The sequence below is a fragment of the Anoplophora glabripennis genome, unplaced genomic scaffold (assembly GCF_000390285.2).
Source record: "Anoplophora glabripennis isolate ALB-LARVAE unplaced genomic scaffold, Agla_2.0 scaffold59, whole genome shotgun sequence".
Taxonomy (NCBI): Eukaryota; Metazoa; Arthropoda; class Insecta; order Coleoptera; family Cerambycidae; genus Anoplophora; species Anoplophora glabripennis.
Window position 1 is genome coordinate 1,630,098 of NW_019425991.1, and position 18,494 is coordinate 1,648,591.

The 18,494-nt window shown below is 37.0% G+C and overlaps 6 protein-coding genes across 8 annotated transcripts; 3 read left to right on the forward strand and 3 right to left on the reverse strand.

Moving 5' to 3' along the window:
* Positions 1 to 508: 508 nt before the first annotated feature.
* LOC108907043 (AP-1 complex subunit beta-1) lies at positions 509 to 10,745 on the forward strand. 2 transcript variants are annotated; one of them, XM_018710560.1, is made up of 14 exons: positions 509 to 598; positions 712 to 829; positions 884 to 1,054; positions 1,225 to 1,405; positions 1,455 to 1,589; positions 1,723 to 2,096; positions 2,151 to 2,440; positions 8,716 to 8,873; positions 8,926 to 9,094; positions 9,143 to 9,321; positions 9,375 to 9,577; positions 9,633 to 9,851; positions 9,907 to 10,206; positions 10,260 to 10,745. In XM_018710560.1, exons 2-14 carry the CDS (start codon positions 722 to 724, stop codon positions 10,524 to 10,526), a joined length of 2,754 nt encoding a protein of 917 aa, XP_018566076.1. In that variant the 5' UTR covers positions 509 to 598; positions 712 to 721; the 3' UTR covers positions 10,527 to 10,745. The 2 variants fall into 2 exon arrangements, with proteins under 2 accessions (XP_018566076.1, XP_018566082.1); XM_018710566.1 differs by having other exon boundaries at positions 513 to 598; positions 679 to 829; positions 10,260 to 10,526.
* Positions 6,916 to 8,549, reverse strand: LOC108907057 (serine palmitoyltransferase 1). Its single transcript, XM_018710576.2, has 3 exons — positions 8,434 to 8,549; positions 8,040 to 8,299; positions 6,916 to 7,988 (listed from the first exon to the last, which is right to left on the reverse strand). Exons 2-3 carry the CDS (start codon positions 8,281 to 8,283, stop codon positions 7,054 to 7,056), a joined length of 1,179 nt encoding a protein of 392 aa, XP_018566092.1. The 5' UTR covers positions 8,284 to 8,299; positions 8,434 to 8,549; the 3' UTR covers positions 6,916 to 7,053.
* A 2,021-nt stretch (positions 10,746 to 12,766) lies between the features above and the next one.
* On the reverse strand, positions 12,767 to 13,965 carry LOC108906474 (ubiquitin-conjugating enzyme E2 L3). Its single transcript, XM_018709746.1, has 4 exons — positions 13,738 to 13,965; positions 13,430 to 13,525; positions 13,116 to 13,302; positions 12,767 to 12,938 (listed from the first exon to the last, which is right to left on the reverse strand). The coding sequence occupies exons 1-4, from the start codon at positions 13,762 to 13,764 to the stop codon at positions 12,784 to 12,786; spliced, it is 465 nt and encodes a 154-aa protein (XP_018565262.1). The 5' UTR covers positions 13,765 to 13,965; the 3' UTR covers positions 12,767 to 12,783.
* An 82-nt stretch (positions 13,966 to 14,047) lies between these two features.
* Positions 14,048 to 15,140, forward strand: LOC108906596 (structure-specific endonuclease subunit slx1). The gene is made up of 4 exons (XM_018709904.1): positions 14,048 to 14,306; positions 14,360 to 14,411; positions 14,465 to 14,650; positions 14,706 to 15,140. The coding sequence occupies exons 1-4, from the start codon at positions 14,128 to 14,130 to the stop codon at positions 15,084 to 15,086; spliced, it is 798 nt and encodes a 265-aa protein (XP_018565420.1). The 5' UTR covers positions 14,048 to 14,127; the 3' UTR covers positions 15,087 to 15,140.
* A 1,292-nt stretch (positions 15,141 to 16,432) lies between these two features.
* Positions 16,433 to 17,246, forward strand: LOC108906497. The gene is made up of 2 exons (XM_018709779.1): positions 16,433 to 16,863; positions 16,965 to 17,246. Exons 1-2 carry the CDS (start codon positions 16,724 to 16,726, stop codon positions 17,128 to 17,130), a joined length of 306 nt encoding a protein of 101 aa, XP_018565295.1. The 5' UTR covers positions 16,433 to 16,723; the 3' UTR covers positions 17,131 to 17,246.
* Positions 17,247 to 17,327: 81 nt separating this feature from the next.
* LOC108906483 (mediator of RNA polymerase II transcription subunit 31) lies at positions 17,328 to 18,014 on the reverse strand. Of its 2 annotated transcripts, none has more exons than XM_018709758.1 (3): positions 17,972 to 18,014; positions 17,819 to 17,926; positions 17,328 to 17,733 (listed from the first exon to the last, which is right to left on the reverse strand). In XM_018709758.1, the coding sequence occupies exons 1-3, from the start codon at positions 17,982 to 17,984 to the stop codon at positions 17,396 to 17,398; spliced, it is 459 nt and encodes a 152-aa protein (XP_018565274.1). In that variant the 5' UTR covers positions 17,985 to 18,014; the 3' UTR covers positions 17,328 to 17,395. The 2 variants fall into 2 exon arrangements, with proteins under 2 accessions (XP_018565274.1, XP_018565282.1); XM_018709766.1 differs by having other exon boundaries at positions 17,978 to 18,013.
* Between the last annotated feature and the right edge of the window lie 480 nt (positions 18,015 to 18,494).

An 18,494-nucleotide genomic window follows, 5' to 3' on the forward strand; every position in this document is an offset into this window, starting at 1 on the left:
AAATACATAAAATATACGACCTATTCAAAGAAATTATAGTTTGTAAAATATTTTCTTCATAAAAATGTATTATAAAAATTTAAACAATTTTCATACAATTTTATTATTTATTGTCGTTCGTATTATGCGTCACAAATTACGTGAAATTACATTTTCCATTGCAATAAATTGTCAACCAAACTGTAATTTCGGATTTCTGTAACAAATATAATCAACGAAATTCGTCAAAATCTTATATTTGAACTTTTTTTTTTAATTTGTCTGCCATTTTTTTACAAAAACATTTAAAATTATGAACCAGCAGTACTAAGGCTAATGTTTTAAACTACTTTTAGCCACGCCTTTTTTTTCATCTGAAAAAATTAAGATCAACCTTCAGCTCGAAGTCCTTGTTTATCCATTATTTTTTATAGTCAAAAGTTTTGTCAGATGGCAGCACTGCATATATTGACGTATCACCATAGAAAACTAATATGGAATAACAAAATAGTCAAAATACTCTATGCGTGTGACGTCTACCGTCTCCTGTCAAAGCAGTGGGGCGTTTTTGTTGTTAAAAAAGTATTTGCCGAATTGTGAATACTGCTTAATAGTACAGGTAATTACCAAAAACTGAACAAATAAATCTGCTAATTTTTTATGTCATCAAATCTATTGAAAATTTTTCTTAAACTTAAGGAATCGCTACATTTCCTCTGATATTGATTCCAGTTTTATAAACATGACCGACTCAAAGTACTTTACCACCACTAAAAAAGGTGAAATATTCGAGTTAAAGTCAGAATTGAACAATGACAAGAAGGAAAAGAAGAAAGAAGCTGTGAAGAAGGTAATAACTAATCCTTTTTTTTTACCAAAACATTTTATCTTCCATATTTCTAAGGTTATCGCTTCAATGACGGTGGGCAAAGACGTGTCGGCCTTGTTTCCCGACGTCGTAAACTGTATGCAGACCGACAACTTGGAATTGAAAAAGCTAGTTTACCTATATTTGATGAACTACGCGAAATCCCAACCCGACATGGCCATAATGGCGGTGAACACATTTGTCAAGGTAAGTTTTGGTAATCTAATAAAAAATGAGTAAGCTTGAAATGCACCGCTCTTATATTATGATTTTTATGCAAGGATTTGCCAACTTCACAGCTCCTTAAGGTAATTTTTAGTATCCCTTTTTGTAGACTACCTTAACGTACCGTCCGTTCTAACTGCTCATTTTTATAGGATTGCGAGGACCCCAATCCGTTGATTCGAGCCCTGGCTGTAAGGACCATGGGCTGCATCCGGGTAGATAAAATCACTGAGTATCTGTGCGAACCTCTGAGGAAATGCTTGAAAGACGAGGATCCTTACGTTAGGAAAACTGCTGCCGTGTGCGTGGCCAAATTATACGACATTTCTTCAGGTATATCTTCGTTTGTGATAAATAAGGGTCCTGAAAAGTGTTCTTGTAGGCTTAGTGGAAGACCAAGGGTTTCTAGAGCAGCTTAAGGAACTGTTAAGCGATTCGAATCCCATGGTGGTCGCAAACGCTGTCGCGGCGCTTTCCGAGATTAACGAAAGCAGCCCCACCGGCCAGCCTCTTGTCGGTAAATAATTTAAGCTTATTTCTTTACTCGTAAAATACATTTTTATACAGGTTCTTGCAAAGACCTTACGTTTCAAGGTCATTTGAAGGGTACGTCCTAGTTTTATGCAATGTTAATTTTTGTTTGTCGTTAGAGCTGAGCACCAGCACCATCAACAAGCTCCTAACCGCTCTGAACGAGTGCACGGAATGGGGCCAAGTGTTTATCCTGGACTCGCTCTCGAACTACACCCCAAGGGACGAACGTGAGGCTCAGAGCATCTGCGAGCGGATAACCCCGCGACTGGCCCACGCCAATGCCGCGGTCGTCCTTTCCGCTGTCAAAGTCCTCATAAAGATGATGGAGATCCTGGCGGGGGACACGGAATTCTGCAGCACCCTCAGCAAGAAGTTGGCCCCGCCTTTGGTGACCCTCCTCAGCTCGGAACCTGAAGTTCAGTACGTCGCCCTGAGAAATATCAACTTGATCGTGCAGAAGAAACCCGATATACTCAAACACGAGATGAAGGTAAGTACTCGGATGTCGAGAGGGTTTCGGGAGACTCGGAACGTTTCTTTGCAGGTGTTCTTCGTTAAATACAACGACCCGATCTACGTGAAGCTTGAAAAGTTGGACATCATGATCCGTCTGGCTTCTCAGGCGAACATCGCGCAGGTGCTTAGCGAGCTTAAGGAGTACGCCACGGAAGTCGATGTGGATTTTGTGAGGAAAGCCGTCAGGGCAATAGGAAGGTGCGCGATCAAGGTGGAACCGTCCGCCGAGCGTTGCGTGTCCACGCTGTTGGATTTGATCCAAACCAAGGTCAACTATGTCGTACAAGAGGCCATAGTGGTGATAAAGGATATTTTCAGGTGAGTGGCAGTTTTATGACAGCGGATTTTAGATCCCCAGGTTGTTTTTTTAAATTAAAAAAGGTTTCGGCAAATAAAACCGTGTGTTGCAAGAATCATTTATAGCCCAGTAAATGAAAAAAAAATTGTACAAAAATTCGTTTCAGATTGAAACTTGGTTTAATCGTTAGTTTAGGCAAAAAGAAATAATATTTCCCAAAAAGTATCGCTTTAAAACAACAAGATCATTGTTTAAACAACGATTATAATGTAAAAATTACAAAAAAGAGTTTTTTAGCTGTATTAAAAAGCGCTTTCCAACATGAGTTTTTGCTTTTGTTTATACTTATAGGTTTTCAAAAAACGCTTCATTTGAGACCTGCTAAATTAAAATCAATTAACAATTTGTTTAAATAATTGCAAAAAACCAGCGAAATTTGAATTTGCTGTAAAAGGAGAAAAGAGCATAAATCGTCTCTAAACTGCAGTAAAAGTTGTATTTTGTTACGTTTAAGAAACCCTGAAAATTTGGTAAAAAAATATTTATTTGTTTACAAGTTTTTGCATTTGTTTATTAGAAATAGCATTTTTTCAATTGCAAAAACGCGGTTGTTAGCGTTATAATAAAGGGCCTTATGAGGGCTCATTTGTTTCGTCTTGACTTATATTTTCAAGATATGCAATTGGAAATTGTAATTTCATTGGCTAACCTCCTCAAAATGGCGTATAAACAAATAGTGTAATTTGTTTATAAGGTTTTTCGTTAATTAAGCGTTAAGCCGCTTTGCTATTCGTAACCTGGTAATTTTTCACGAATTAAAAAAAAATTGTTCTAGGACCATTTTTAGCCGAGATAGCTTTTTTTAAATTCATAACTTATTTATTTATAAACATTAATACTTGAAATTTCGGGAATAAATCAATCAACCCTTAAACTTTATAATAACGGTTAAATATATTGAAGAAATGCATTTTATAGTAATTTTTAACCCTTTAAAAAATATCGAATACATTTTTACACCTGGAATGTGGTGGGGGAAATAAGACGGAAACGTTCCGAGACTTCAAATCCCAAAAATTTTGCAATATCTCCGGTAATCGTGGACCAATTTTAACGTTTTTTTTTTAATNGTTTTACATTATGTTGTGTTAAATTACGATTTACGATAAATTTTACGATTTTATTTTGAATAAAATACAGTATATGTACTAAATAGAAACTGAAAGAAACATGAACAATCTTGGTACTATTACCAGTTCCTCTTTCCATAAAAATATTTGTCACAATCGGTATAAGCTCGCCCGCAAAAATTCGCCTTACCAATTGCAATAACCGAGTCACTATGTGCACGGTTGCGAATATATACGGTTTGAGCAGCCTGATCCAATTTAACTATTCATGCGAATTTATCCGTCTGGAGCAGTTTGAGCCCTATAAATTTTTAGCGAATATATACGTCTGGAGCAGTGAAAGGGTTGAAGTTTATTTTATTGAGAATTGAGTTTTTGGATGTAATATGCATAATAGTATTATTTTTTTACATTAAATTACATATTATATTTTAAAACAGGTAAGTAAATTAAAACATATCAAAAAATATTAAAGCGTCTTTAAAAAATATTCATTCTTCGCAAAGTTATTAACAAAAAACCTTATAAACAAATTACACTATTTGTTTATGCGCCGTTTTGAGGAGGTTAGCCTATGAAATTACAATTTCCAATTGCATTTCTTGAAAATATAAGTCAAGACGAAACAAATGAGCCCTCATAAGGCCCTTTATTATAACGCTAACAACCGCGTTTTTGTAATTGAAAAAATGCTATTTCTAATAAACAAATTCAAAAACTCGTAAACAAATAAAAATTTTTTTACCAAATTTTCAGGGTTTCTTAAGCTTAACAAAATACAACTTTTACTGCAGTTTAGAGACTATTTATGCTTTTTCCTTCTATTTATAGCAAATTCAAATTTCGCTGGTTTTTTGCAATTATTTAAACAAATTGTTAATAGATTTTAATTTAGCAGGTCTCAAATGAAGCATTTTTTGAAAACCTATAAGTACAAACAGAAGCAAAAACTTCTGTTGGAGAAGGCTTTTTAATACAGGTGGAAAACTCCATTTTTGGTAATTGCAATCATTGTTTAAACAATGATCTTGTTGTTTTAAACCGATACTTTTTGGGAAGTATTATTTCATTTTGCCTAAACTAACGATTAAACCAAGTTTCAATCTGAAACGAATAACCTTTTGATTTACATGTATTACAAATTTCATTTACTTGGCTATTAGGGGTTTTTAGCTATTTATCTTTGCCTAATTAAAACATGAAATACTAAAAACTTGACTATCTTTTTACTGTATTTAATTTTCATGTCAAAACGGGCAGTAAACTAAACGGTATGCGTTCGGGTTTGTGCGTATAGTACAATATTTCTTGTGGTATAAATTATTTATTACAAAAGTTTTGCTATGAACAATTTTTTTCGAAAACTGTCATCAAAAATCGACTGTCGTTAAATTTTCAGTTGACAAGGTGAATTTTTTTTTTGTCACCTAGCTGCAAAATACTTTTATGTTCTAGAATGCCAGTCTTTTTCGTTCTAGAACATAAAACAAATGTCCAAATAATTTGTTATTTTTTCAAAACTTATTTATGATTTTATTAATTAAATAACACATTTTAAGTAATATAACATTTCAATACAAAACAGTAACTATTATAAACAAGACGATTACAATTTATTTTACACTACATGTAAATTGAAAGTGTCGATATTGCAGAAGATGGTAACAATTTATTTGCGAGTGAAATTTTATTTTGTATAGAATCTTCTGTATATGTCTCCGCTACCATACTAGAACGCCACCCCCCATGTCGTTCAATGGTGGTAATATTGGCCCCTGCATCGGGTAATAGAGTGGCGGAACATATTTTTCCCTGACATACATCACAAAAAGTCTTCGACTTGTAGTAACAGACAGACGTAGAGCCTCTAAATCTAAGAAATAATTGACATTTGTTTTTTAATACATAAAAAGACCTTCTTACTTTTCAAAATATCGAAGCGTAATGAAATTACAAAGAAAAATGTGAAAAGTCAATTAAAATGTAGCTTTCGGGGTCTGGCGATGACTCACAGATTTTTGGTTACACCATTTGAAAGAGCGGAAAAAAAGAAGTTGATTTAAAAAAATTGCATCCCGGTAGCTGCTTTCTAAGTGCCACATTTGTTAAGTAAGAATTTTGAGAAGCCGACCGCAGCATGGACACTACGACGTCAAAGCCCTCTCCTGTCCTGGCAATTCTGTCTTTAACGAACGTTAACATGGTCATTTCTTGGTTGAATCCATTAAAAAAGAAATTCAGCGTATAAAGGAAGTCTTCTATTTTACAACGAGCCCAAGTTTATTACAAAATATTAAATAGAACAGCCAGAATACCGTTTAAAAAAAAAAATTTACTCGACTCCTATTGATCGAGACACTTTTTTTTTAATTTATGTTTTTTTAAGCACTATTTGATGTAATTGGTTTGAAATCTGTATATTAAAAAACCGCCGAGATAAGGACCCTAATTACCGTGTTTTTTGATTTTTTGTCAATAATTTTTTTATTCTGCAACTGAAAAATCTGAAATTTACGTAAACGCAAGACAATGTAATTACTTTTCGATCCTATTTTTACCGAATATAGATATCTTGACGTGGGCAGAAAATATACCCGCTCACATTTTCCTTTGACTTTATAACTTTGCAGAGGCCGCCATTTTGAAATTGGGGTCCGGATTTTGCGGGTATTTGCTGAGCGCCCCTACAGTTATCTTTTTCTGTAGTTTCCAATCCAATTTCAGTCAAATTAATTATTTTTATTTAATGCTGAAAATTTTGCAAAACTACCGCTAATTTTGCAATGTAAAAAAAATTTTACGAGCTTTCGCAAAAGCCTATCCTTGTAGCACATTTCCTCAGGAACAAAATCGATAGGTATACCTCATGTCGATTAGAGGCTTATTTTCGGAGAAATAAGCGAAAAACTGAAAAAAATAATATTTTTTTTTCTTTTGTTATAAACAATATGACGCATGACCTCTATACAAATTTAGGCTTCTATTCTGTGTATTTTTTACTTAATTTTAAGCCCATAAAATTTGAGTTGGGCCCGATTTTTGAAAAAAAACCTAATTCGCCCGGACTAATATTGCAACGATGTAAACAGTTGTGCCATAATTACTGTGATGCATTTAGGAAGGTGGAAATGTTTCACGACATTTAAAACCCGCAATGTATTTTTAGAAAAATATATTAAAAAAATAGTCACTTTCCCGGTGGAATCGATGCTACACATTTTTGGTTAATGCGATATAACATAAAACCGCAACAGAGTTAAAGAGTTAATAATTCCAGACACTTTTGCATTCAATATCGCATGAAAATAATTTCGTCATGTAACGAATTGAAAATTTTCAAATAAGCTGACGAAAAAAAAGTGCAATTTAAAAAAAACTAATTTATTAACAACAAAATCTATTATATATAACGTAGACACCTAAAATCGGTATAATATGGAATTTTTATGAAATAACATTGTACTTTTTTTCAATAAATATAAAAAGAGTGCGATAAACTACAATTACAAGGTAGCAGCTCTCTTCAATACATCGTACACCTTCTCTAGCCTCTGCTTATCGTCACGCAATGCCACGTTCAGATTCACAACCAACCCAACGTCGTTCCTGAGAAAATGCACCTTGTTCTCCTTACAGAACTCCCAAATCTTCGTCTCCGTCTCCACCCTGCGATCTTCATCTGTGACTGTGAACACCTTGAATGCTGACTGCGAATCGCTTATAACTTTAAACTTGCAGGTTTCTTTTAGAAAATCGTGGAATTCTTCCGCCAGAGCTCTCAGCTGTTTCGGCTTCTCCCCCATAACCTTTAAGGATTCCAAACAGGCTTGGACAAGATAAGTGGGCAACGACGCGGAGAAAATATAACCGGAACCGGAGAGTCTCTGGTGCTCGATGGCCGTTTGCGATCCGGCACAGAATCCCCCGATGGAGCCTATTGCCGATTCTAAAGTGGCAATGATCATGTCTATGCGGGTGGGGTCGATATCGAAGTGTTCAGTGAGGCCTCTGCCGTGGTCGCCGAATATGCCAACGGAGTACGTTTCTTCCAGGAAAACCCTCATCTTAAATTCCTCTGCTACTCTTAGAAATTCCTCCAAGGGTAGGACTTTGCCGGTCTTCCAAGACACACCTTCGACGATCAAGAATTTCCTCGCAGGTTTCTTATTTTTTTCCTTCTCGGCGACTTTTTGGGCCTCCTTTCGGAAACTGTCGGGATCGTTGTGGTCGAAATACACCACGTTGGATCGAGCCGCGGTCAGGCCCTGTTGGATTGGAAAATTCGCCTCTTTGTCCACGAAAACTATGTCTTTTCTCTTGCAGTAGGCCGCGATGGAGCTCGATATAGCCACGAATCCGTACGAGTACACGATGGCTTCTTCCATACACATAAACTCGGCAATACGTTCTTCTAGCTCCAAATGAACATCGGTTGTACCTAAATATAACAATTAATTACATTGTCCGTGAGAAATCGATATTTTTTTACCGTAAAAAGCTCTGGGGCCGCAAGTGCCTACGCCGTACTTTCTTATAATACTCTCACAGGATTTCTTGATGTCCTCGCTGTTTAAAACGTCCAAAAAATTAGTTTTGGCCAAGTCGATGTTATTCTCGTCATCTTTGTTCACATAACTTTCGATATCCTCTTTGGTCTTGGTTTCGTTAATTTCAACCAACGGTTCGGGGTTGAACTGTGCCAGTCTTTCTTGTAACAGTTTCTCGTCCAACATCTTGACGTGTAATGCGCTAAAAGTTATGTTATCAAGAATTTTTATGAGTAATAAATGCCACTCCCTAAATGTAAACAATTTGAAGGTGATAGGGGGCGGATCTACAATTTTAATAGCCGTTTTATTATGTCGTTGAAAATTGTTTATTACCTGTATGAGTGTATGTTTAAAATTCCTTTACTATCAACGTAGATATTGAAAAAACGTCGATATGTTCGTAGTTAATCAGACATTTCTCTTGTCAAAATTGTCAAAAAAAATATTTGACATTTGACGCATTAAAATTAACTAAAGTTATGATAAAAGTGTTGCCAACAGAAAAAAAAGAAACCAAAATGTTCCAAATGTTTAAATTTAGTGCTACTTTAATAGAGTATACACCATTCGCGATGCTTTATTCTCAAGATGTTCGACGTTAAAATAAATTTTTAGGAAGTACCCCAACAAATACGAGAGCATCATTAGCACCCTATGTGAGAACTTAGACACGCTAGATGAGCCGGAGGCCAGAGCTAGCATGGTTTGGATAATAGGAGAATATGCCGAGAGGATCGACAATGCCGATGAACTGCTTGATAGTTTCCTAGAAGGTTTCATTTCTTATTTTCTCGTATATTTCGTATTAAAAAAATATATTTCTAGGTTTTGCCGATGAGAACGCGCAGGTACAATTACAGCTTCTAACGGCAGTGGTGAAACTGTTTCTGAAACGCCCCCAGCACACCCAGGGGCTTGTGCAGCACGTGTTGAGTCTCGCGACTCAAGATTCAGACAATCCGGACTTGAGAGATCGTGGTTTCATCTACTGGAGGTAAAAAAATCCTGTTCGATTTACAAGAAATCACTATTTCGTTTTTAGATTGTTGAGTACTGATCCCGCTGCTGCAAAAGAAGTTGTCTTGGCCGACAAACCGTTGATATCCGAGGAAACGGACCTCCTGGAACCGACGTTGTTGGACGAACTGATCTGTCACATATCGTCTTTAGCGAGCGTTTACCACAAGCCCCCAACAGCTTTCGTTGAGGGTAGAAGTGCGGGTGAGTTAAATTACGTTTGGAGAATTACGTTATTGTAATCCGGCGATTTCTAGGCATTAGAAAAACCCTGCCCGCTCGCCAGGGCTCAGCCGAGGACACAACGGCAACTGCCGAAGCGACCGTTATACCCAGCCAGGACAGTCTCATCGGAGACCTCTTGTCTATGGACCTAGGGACGACTGTTCCGGCAGCTCCAGCACCAATCGCTGCTCCCACGAGCAACGTTGACCTGCTGGGAGGCGGTCTAGATGTTTTGGTACGTTAATTCACTTTTCTCAAGGCGGTTTACTTACGTGGGACTTATTTTTCAGCTGGGTGGTACTTCGGATATAGCGGGAAGTGTTGCACCATCAACGACGGGACTTTTAGGTGATATTTTCGGTTTGTCGTCGACTCCAACTATGTACACCCCACCGAAAACGTGTTGGTTGCCCGCGGAAAAGGGCAAAGGCCTCGAGATTTACGGCACCTTCTCTAGACGGGCCGGTCAAATGTCCATGGACATGACGCTAACGAACAAAGCGATGCAGGTACAAAAAATAATGTAACAAATATATTTTAAGTTATTCGCTAAATCCGTTGTAGGCGATGACCGGCTTCGCTATCCAATTCAACAAGAACAGCTTTGGCATCGCCCCGGCTTCACCGCTGACCATCCCGCAACTGCAACCGGGCCAAAGCTTGGAATACAGTCTCTCAATTAACACCGCCGGGCCGGTCCAACGAATGGACCCCCTCATGACGCTTCAGGTGGCGATCAAGAACAACGTGGACGTGTTCTACTACGCCTGCCAGATTCCCATACAGATTCTGTTCGTGGAGGACGGGACGTTGGATAAAAGAGTGTTCCTGACCACCTGGAGGGACATTCCGTCCGCGAACGAGGTTAGATTTATTTGGTAGCGCCCTCGATAGCGTATTTCATTTCCGTTTTCCAGGTACAGTACACGATCAGTGATATTAAGGGTACGACGGACTCAGTCTCGAATAAGATGACGTCAAACAACATCTTTACGATCGCAAAGAGGAACGTGGAGGGTCAGGATATGCTGTACCAGTCTTTGAAGCTGACGAACAACATTTGGGTGCTGTTGGAGCTTAAGCTTCAACCGGGCGTAACGTCCGCGACGTTGAGTTTGAAGTCGAGGTCGGTCGAGGTGGCACCTTACGTTTTCCAAGCCTACGACTCCTTCGTGAAGAATTAAGGTGTACGTCTAGATTCGCGAGTCGGTTTCGCCGGGGTGAGCAGAAAACTGTCGAAGTTTCGAATCCTTGGACTTTGTATCCCAATATAATTTGTGATTTATTAAATATATATGTCTTATTGAAGTGTATTCGTCATTCCAGCTATTTTAGAATGATCGTAGGTATATAATTTGTCATCGTTAAACTAACTTGTATCTCCAATAAATCTTTTAAAATTATTTACGTTTCGTTTCTAAAAAGGGGTCCTGTAACAGGTCACTTAACGGATATGTAGCGGCCGCTCAAAAACAGATCGGTGTGATGAATGTTATAACGAGCGTTCAAATAAAAACGTGGTCAAGTTGGTTCTGAAAATTTGGACGTAGGGCGTAGTGTATAGCAAATGAACTTAAAACGTCATCTGTCAAAGCGCTATATCGCCGCTATCAATTTGAATATTTTCGTTTTAAAAAGCGTTTAAAATGGTGTTTTCTCAAGAACAAAAAGTGTTTATCATAGAGTCCTACTTTAGAAATGGACGCAAGATTGATGGAATATGGAAGTATTCTATTGAGGAATGTTTCATAGAATTTCAAAATCAATTTCCCGGCGTTGTTGAGTACAAAATTTTTCAAAGTGCAGTTCAGCGTTGTGTTAATGTTTTTCGTGAAACGGGCAGTGTAACAAGAAAAGAAGGAAGCGGCCGACCTAAAAAGCGGACTGAAGAATTAAAAGAAAATGTCCAACAAATAATGGAAAATGCGCCAAGAACTTCTGTACGTGTTTTATCACAAATGGTGGGAGTATCAGTCGGTACCTGCCACACAGTGTTAAAAAAAGATTTGCGTTTGTTCTCCTATCGTTTAACTTGTCAGCAAGAACTTCATGAAGTTGATTTTCCGCGACGGGCTGTATTTTGTGAATGGTTTTTAAACAACTACGGTGAACTTCATAATATCACCTTTTTTTCTGATGAAGCCTGGTTTCATTTAAGTGGTTACGTAAACTCACAGAATATGAGAATGTGGTCTTCTGAAAAACCAGATAACTTTTTTGTCGAGGGCCCTCTACACGCTCAAAAAATTGGAGTTTGGTGTGCTCTCAATCGAAGGAGGATTTATGGACCTATTTTTTTTAATGGTACTCTTACTGCGCAAAGGTATAGAGAAGAAATTATCGCTCCTTTTGTTAACCAGCTGGAAGAAAACGAAATTACAAACTTTTACTTTCAACAAGATGGCGCAAGGGCACATACGGCAGGCGAGACGATGAATATGTTGAGGGAAGTTTTCCAAAATCGACTAATAAGTCTCAATGCTGAACATGAATTTCCACCGAGGTCATGTGATATTACGCCGTGTGATTTCTTTTTGTGGCCTTACCTTAAAAACACTATTTTTGAACTGCCTATTCCTGATTTAAACCATCTGCAGGCTCGACTTATAGACAAGATTCGTGAAATTAACAATACCCCGAGCATCTTAGAAAATGTCTTTAATTCTTTGAGGAACAGGTGTGAAAAGTGCTTGGAACAAGGAGGGGGACACTTTCAGCAGCTGCTTTAATTTATTGTTATAACAAGGAGGGGGACACTTTCCGCAGCTCCTTTAATTGTTTGTTATTGTTATCACGATTATTCTTTAAAATAAAGTTATATAGTCATTAACGTTATTGAAACTGACAGCTGCTATACAGCTCGTTGAGAAATGAGGTTAAGTTGGTCGCTATAAGCTACTCCCTACGTCCAATGTGTCAGAGCCAACTTCGACCAAGTTTTTATTTGAACGCTCGTTATTTGCTTGTACGCTTATGACATGCACCGACGTAGCAGCTGGAAACAGAGACATACCGAGAAGTCTAATCATGCAATTTGTGAACAAAAAGCAAAGATAGAAATTCACTTATAGTATTGGAACACTATGCGAAATGAACGCACATTACAGTTTCCACAAAGAAAAGAGAAATGTTCTATGAGATTAAAAAGCAATAAAAATAAAAATAAAAGGGCAGCAAATAGCGAAAGACAAGAATGTAAAACTTTTATATATTTATTTTAGAATCAAATAGTACAATGCAAAAGATATGGTTAGATCCAATAAATTTCAATATACATGAATGCAATCGAAATGAAAAAAAGGACTCTGCAAAATGATACAAAGGACGTGTCCTAAAATAAATTATAAACTTAACAACACCATAATTTTTAAATATCGTGTAAATAAAAAAAAAGTAGTAAAAATGCAAGTTTATACAGTTTCTAGGTTGGCTGTGCTGTTCTTAGTCGGCTGGTCTCTTCTCACTGTGTTTCTTTGTGTATTCCTCTGCGTTTTTCGTGAACTTCTTTTTGTCTTTCAAATATTCCTCCGCTAGGTCCGCCCTTAACGGGTGTTCGGGTTCGGGCTCGTTCACGAGCGCCACCAACGCTTGAATCACTAAAACGTAAAATTAAAATGCAACATACTGAAAAGAAATCCATTTTCATAATATTTTGTGTCATTGTTTCTTTATTTCTTTCGACAACAAACAGGAAATTTATTAAAAACCTTGAAACCTCCAACAAGATTAACAGCCTTTCAATAATAAGGAAACTGTCAAGGCTTTATACTAACCCTGGTCGGTTTTGGTGGCGGGTTTCCAATTTTCTGCACTGATAATAGGTAAGCAGACTTGTCCCTTCTCGTCTATGTTTGGATGGTAAATCTTCGTTTTAAAGTTTATTTTTGGTGGCTTAAAAGGGTACTCGGCGGGGAAATTTATTTCTATCTTAAAAGCTCCTTTATTGTATGGCGGATTGTCCTTAAAAAGAAACATTTCCTGTCATTTAAATAAACGATACAACTGACGAAACCAAACTGTTTACACTTATCAACTTATCTGACTGGGGAATCCACATAAAAAGGTAATGATAAAAGAACAAACTCACCGGGACTATAAGACCTTGCCAGGTCAAAATATTTGTTTCATCCACTTGAATATCACGGAATGACTTTAAACCTGAATTCCTAATATCTCCTAGCTCCTAAAAATTCCAGTATTAGCGACTGGATATGAAACTTCAATATTTTCTGACAAATAACCTTCAGATGAGTCACAAGATATTTCACAACTTTACTCTCTAACTACAAACTTGAGTAAATATCTATCATAAAAACATTACAGTATATATCGTGAAGCGAGCCCATGTTGGTGAAAAAATTCGAAAATTAGCCGTGAAACGACGGAAATACTCACTTTTTGTAACCTCCTTGTGGCTGCCATTTTGTAATAATTTGGCAATTCACACTACCAAATAATTGGTATATACAAAGGTGCTAAAAATTAAAATACTCTATCTCGCGGTTAACTATGAATTTTAACAAAAAAAAATCACCGCGATTCTTCTAGAAATGATTATTTTCATCACTCTCCAATTTTTTCACTCCTTACCAGCAGGAATTTGACACACCATGACAATTCGGACAGTTCTGCCAATACGTTAAACAAAAACATTAAATCTCACGTACTACCAACCAAAATATCACTAAATTAAATCACCAACAAAAAGTAAACAGTAAACGAAAACATAACCTATAAAAATCTCACATTATATGAATAAAATACTATATAATTCTATTTAAACAAATGGAAGATGTCGACACCGTTGAAAATTTTTACGGAGTCTACCTGTTATATTGTTTGAATCCGAAATACAAAGGAAGAACTTATATAGGTTATACCGTAGACCCAAATCGAAGAATTAGACAGCACAACAAAGGAAAACAGTATGGGGGAGCCTGGAAAACGAGCAATAAAGGCCCTTGGTAAACTTTTAACTACGCGGAGTGTAAAATTTTCATGAAATCTAATTTTCCAGGTCCATGGTAATGATTATTCATGGATTTCCCAATGATATCGCGGCGTTAAGGGTAAATATATTTAAGAGAGTTTTCGCAAGTGTTCATAGTAGTTTACTTATTAGTTTGAATGGGCTTGGCAACACCCTCAAGTCTCAAGAAGACTTCAGCACGTTCAAAAGAAGAAGACGAAAGAAAAATCCTACGATTTTTGTATTCGAGTGCTAAGCGAGATGTTAACAGTTGGCCCTTGGTGTCGACTCCCTCTAACAATAAGGTGGTTGAATTCAGAATTTGTAAAGGAATTTTCAGTGAGGCAGTCGTGTATATATATATTCGTTTACTTGTTACACAACTTTGTTTTAGTCGCTAAAAGTTCCTCCACTCCATATGCCCATTTGTCAAGGCCCAGTCATCAGCAAGAAACTACAAAAGACTGCCGAGGGCTCAACAGATGTTCCCGATCAGGGCCATGCTTCGTATTGCAACCTTTGCTTCAAACCGATCGAAGGGAGAAAGTTGAACTGTTTGAACGGTAGGTGTAACTTAAATAGCCACGTGGTTTGTTTATCGAAGCACTTTGTGGACAAAGGCGAATATATTCCTGTGGAAGGAAAATGTCCGAAATGTGCAGGTACATTTTTGTGGGGGGACATTATTAGGAAATTTAGAGGGTGCTATAATAGCTTAGATTTAAGTATTAACGTCGATTCGGCCAATGCGTTTTACTCTTCTGATTCTGAATAGTTGTATTTTCTTAAACGCATTGCAATAAAGTTAGTAGAACGTATTATTTTTTAATATCACATTTTATTACAATTAAATTTACATTAATAAATTTTCTATTACAAAAATATAAAATTGTTTTTTTTTAATTACCACTAAAAATATGTATTGCTTTTTCAGGATATTTGAATTTGTTTGTTAATTACTTTAAAAATTTAACTTCATTCGATTAAAAATACATCTTAGCAAAGGGCATCCCAGGCTGCATAGCCGCACTACCCTACCCAACCATACCACACATAAACATGACACCAGCCCCGGGGTTTACAGACGAGCCGGCGAAGCAAGAAGAGCGCCAGAAGAAAGGGCCCTAGCCGGCGGGGCCCAGCCAGGACAAAAGGAGGTCCCACAAAGCGCCTACACCGGCCGCATTTGCGGTCGGGGTAGACGACGGTTGGGAGACACCTACGAAGGCTGTCCAGGCCTACACGAGATGAGGCAGGATAAAGAGGGATAATCCCCCTCGATCCCAAATCATTGAGGCTAATTTCTACCCATGACGCATAACGTTATATTTTATTATACATAAAAAATTGTATTGAATATGAACAATGCAGTGTTTTTCTCTTATATCCCATAAAAAAGCATAACTTTAAATTGGTGTTTTTTAAATGTACGTAATAAAAGAACAAAAATATTGTAAGTTATTAGAGAATGGGCACTGACAACAAATAATAATCGAAAACTTAAAAACTTGTATTTTTTCTTCCATAAAACATTAAACGTTGACAAAAAGTTAAAAAGTCGTCTCTTTTCTAACCTCTCTCTGAATAACACAAAACATAAAAGAAAGAATGAATAACCCTGAATAACCTTGTTTTCTGCCTCTTCTTCTCAACTTCCTCAACGACATTTCTGTCACCCTTGTCACCGATATAACAAAGGGCGGCAAATCCGAATATACAATAAAATGCCTACAATATTTATTTATCTGATAGATTTTATATAAAATCATTTAAAGTCTTTTTAATAAAAAGTATTTGTTTGTTTTCTTATTAAAGCACTGTGTTTGAGAGAGAAAAAAGCTCACGCAATCGGCGATTTGCCGATACAAAATTTCACAACCTAAACACTTTTTGGTATTTTGGTTTCATTTTGTTAAACCTTGCCGTGAAGTCCGGGGCTATTAGAGAAGTAAAATTACAGCAGATTATCGAGATAGCGTACCTTTGTTGATATCCTTTTGAGTTAATCATTGTCCCAAATAAAATTCGATTCAACTTTTTTTATACGTGTTCTAAAAAGTAATTACATAGCGCTCAAAACCACAAAGTACTGTTAACTGTCGAAGAGATGACTTACACTCTCCTCGAAGATAAAAGGCGACATGCGGACCTCAATCACTATTAACCTACTTCGATGCGCCTAACTGTAAACCTCATTTGAATTCTGCAAATGCAGCCGGACGAAATATTTTAGACCCAGCACCAAAATCGAAGAAGATATGGCGAGGAAAAGTGGTCCGACGCGTCGGCAATAGCAATCGAACTGCACCGCGATTTCTATTTCATGGTTTTCGTTTGAATTTTCTTCAAATTGTAGACGCGCTTCGCGATTAACACTAGCGAGAAGCCAGTTCTTCGAAGACAAGCCTTAAGATGAGAGTGTTGTGTAGGATTACAGTTGTTTGTGTTTTGCTTCTTTTAGTTTTGAGCCTCAGCGATGCTAGGAGAAGGAAGAAGCACAGCAAAGCGATGGTTTTGAGGCAAAAGGAGACGAATGCTGTGAATTTTATAAGGTTGGTACAGAATTCGATTTGATATGAAGATTTACGACTTATTCGACATTGAAAGCATGGTATATCATTAAAAAAATGAAAGCAACAGTTTTTGATTTTAGATTGTCTGTTATGAGGCTTATTTATGGCATTGCGACAAGGATAGGACTTGGGGAGCAAATCTCGGAGGCATTAAATGGTGCGTTTGTGCCTCCAGGGGCAGAAGACTACGATTATGACAGGGAAGGATTCGGCCTGCTGGGTGATGACGATGATTATGATTATTGATGGCAATTATATGTTATTTATTGTACAAAAACTTGTAAATAGTTATTTATTTATTTATTTTATTTTGTTTACTATATTCTTACATTCGTTATCACAGTAAATTGTGTTTTTATACATTTTACTAGTTTTATTTAAGAATAAAGATTATGTTTTGAGTTCACAGAAATGTTACGGTATTACGGACAATAAACAACACATTCACTAAATACAACGAAGTTTATTACAAAACGACAATCTAACACTAACAACTTGTCACGTCTTATAACTACGAGATCTTTGCGTTCAAGTGGCCATTCGCTTGGTGGCTCCCGGCCTGGTTGTTTACACTGGAATCCATGTTACCATTAACGGTCGGTGTCATTAAAAGTCTGCTTCTACGTCTGGTATAATGTTGCCACAACAAGATCTGCTGATCGTCTATGAACTTGGAACATTGTGCGTTCACCAGTTCGCGTCTGAAGTGTTCGTACTGAAGAAGGTCCAAAAAGTACAGACACATCGGATACTTGAGGTATTTCGCATAGTCGGGTTCCTTCCAATACAACAAATACTTCAAGTAGTTGATAAAGGTGCTGTCTTTGAAGTATCCCCTCTGGGCCAAGACTGAAGACGTAAACGAGTGTCACAGTTAATTAGAAAACCGTGAACAAGTATCGGGTAAACACAAATTTGAGGTTAGTTTACTTACAATTTAAATAATTGGGGTTGCCGAGGCACTGCACGAATTCCAGTTCTATCTGGAAGCGCAGCTTTTGCTGATCCTCGGTCTCTGGAACCCCTGCAACATAGTTCCAACCTTTTAAAGCGATTAAATGTGTCCTTTTCCGCTAGCTCGACTCACCCTTACCGGCCATAGCAGCTATCTTGTTTCAGTGACGTTACGAAATTTGACATTTGACCAACGTTGCCAACATTTCAAATCTTTTGATGTAGGCAACCATTAAATCGTTTCAGAGTAAAACGTGTTGTGGATTATGTACCGAGTTATAGGCATTTCACGTAAAGATTTTTCTTTATTTGTTAATCACTGTATTCCTTTGACGCGTAAATAATGGCATTGTAAAGTTAATAAGCACGTTTTGCAACCATGAATAAATATAGATAAATAATAAATGGTACCAGTTACGTGTTTGAGAGATTTGTTCCACATTTCCTTGTGAAAGTTAGATTCGTACTCGATTATAAAATGCGTGATTGTAATTTATTATTAGCCGTTTGGACCTACCTCTACTTAGAAAACTATATTGTATGTACCACCCATACATCATTCATGTGTATTATACGTACACATAAATAATAATAATGATCTCGGAAATTAATTAAACGGGGTCATTCTCGATTTTTTATGAAATGCGTAGATTTTG

What these genes read in the sequence shown, in the direction of transcription:
- LOC108907043 (XM_018710560.1), top strand. Translation starts at nt 722, where the DNA reads ATGACCGACTCAAAGTACTTTACCACCACTAAAAAAGGTGAAATATTC. An exon ending in TACTCAAACACGAGATGAAG is followed by an intron (nt 2,097 to 2,150) that starts GTAAGTACTCGG and finishes GTTTCTTTGCAG; the next exon opens with GTGTTCTTCGTTAAATACAA. An exon ending in GCTTGATAGTTTCCTAGAAG is followed by an intron (nt 8,874 to 8,925) that starts GTTTCATTTCTT and finishes ATATATTTCTAG; the next exon opens with GTTTTGCCGATGAGAACGCG.
- LOC108906483 (XM_018709758.1), bottom strand. An exon ending in CAACCCCAATTATTTAAATT is followed by an intron (nt 17,734 to 17,818) that starts GTAAGTAAACTA and finishes TTACGTCTTCAG; the next exon opens with TCTTGGCCCAGAGGGGATAC.
- LOC108906497 (XM_018709779.1), top strand. Translation starts at nt 16,724, where the DNA reads ATGAGAGTGTTGTGTAGGATTACAGTTGTTTGTGTTTTGCTTCTTTTA. An exon ending in AATGCTGTGAATTTTATAAG is followed by an intron (nt 16,864 to 16,964) that starts GTTGGTACAGAA and finishes TTTTGATTTTAG; the next exon opens with ATTGTCTGTTATGAGGCTTA.
- LOC108906474 (XM_018709746.1), bottom strand. Translation starts at nt 13,764, where the DNA reads ATGGCAGCCACAAGGAGGTTACAAAAA. An exon ending in CCACAAGGAGGTTACAAAAA is followed by an intron (nt 13,526 to 13,737) that starts GTGAGTATTTCC and finishes TGGAATTTTTAG; the next exon opens with GAGCTAGGAGATATTAGGAA. An exon ending in CGCCACCAAAACCGACCAGG is followed by an intron (nt 12,939 to 13,115) that starts GTTAGTATAAAG and finishes TTTACGTTTTAG; the next exon opens with TGATTCAAGCGTTGGTGGCG.
- LOC108907057 (XM_018710576.2), bottom strand. Translation starts at nt 8,283, where the DNA reads ATGTTGGACGAGAAACTGTTACAAGAAAGACTGGCACAGTTCAACCCC. An exon ending in CGGCCCCAGAGCTTTTTACG is followed by an intron (nt 7,989 to 8,039) that starts GTAAAAAAATAT and finishes TGTTATATTTAG; the next exon opens with GTACAACCGATGTTCATTTG.
- LOC108906596 (XM_018709904.1), top strand. Translation starts at nt 14,128, where the DNA reads ATGGAAGATGTCGACACCGTTGAAAATTTTTACGGAGTCTACCTGTTA. An exon ending in ACGAGCAATAAAGGCCCTTG is followed by an intron (nt 14,307 to 14,359) that starts GTAAACTTTTAA and finishes CTAATTTTCCAG; the next exon opens with GTCCATGGTAATGATTATTC. An exon ending in ATGATATCGCGGCGTTAAGG is followed by an intron (nt 14,412 to 14,464) that starts GTAAATATATTT and finishes TTTACTTATTAG; the next exon opens with TTTGAATGGGCTTGGCAACA.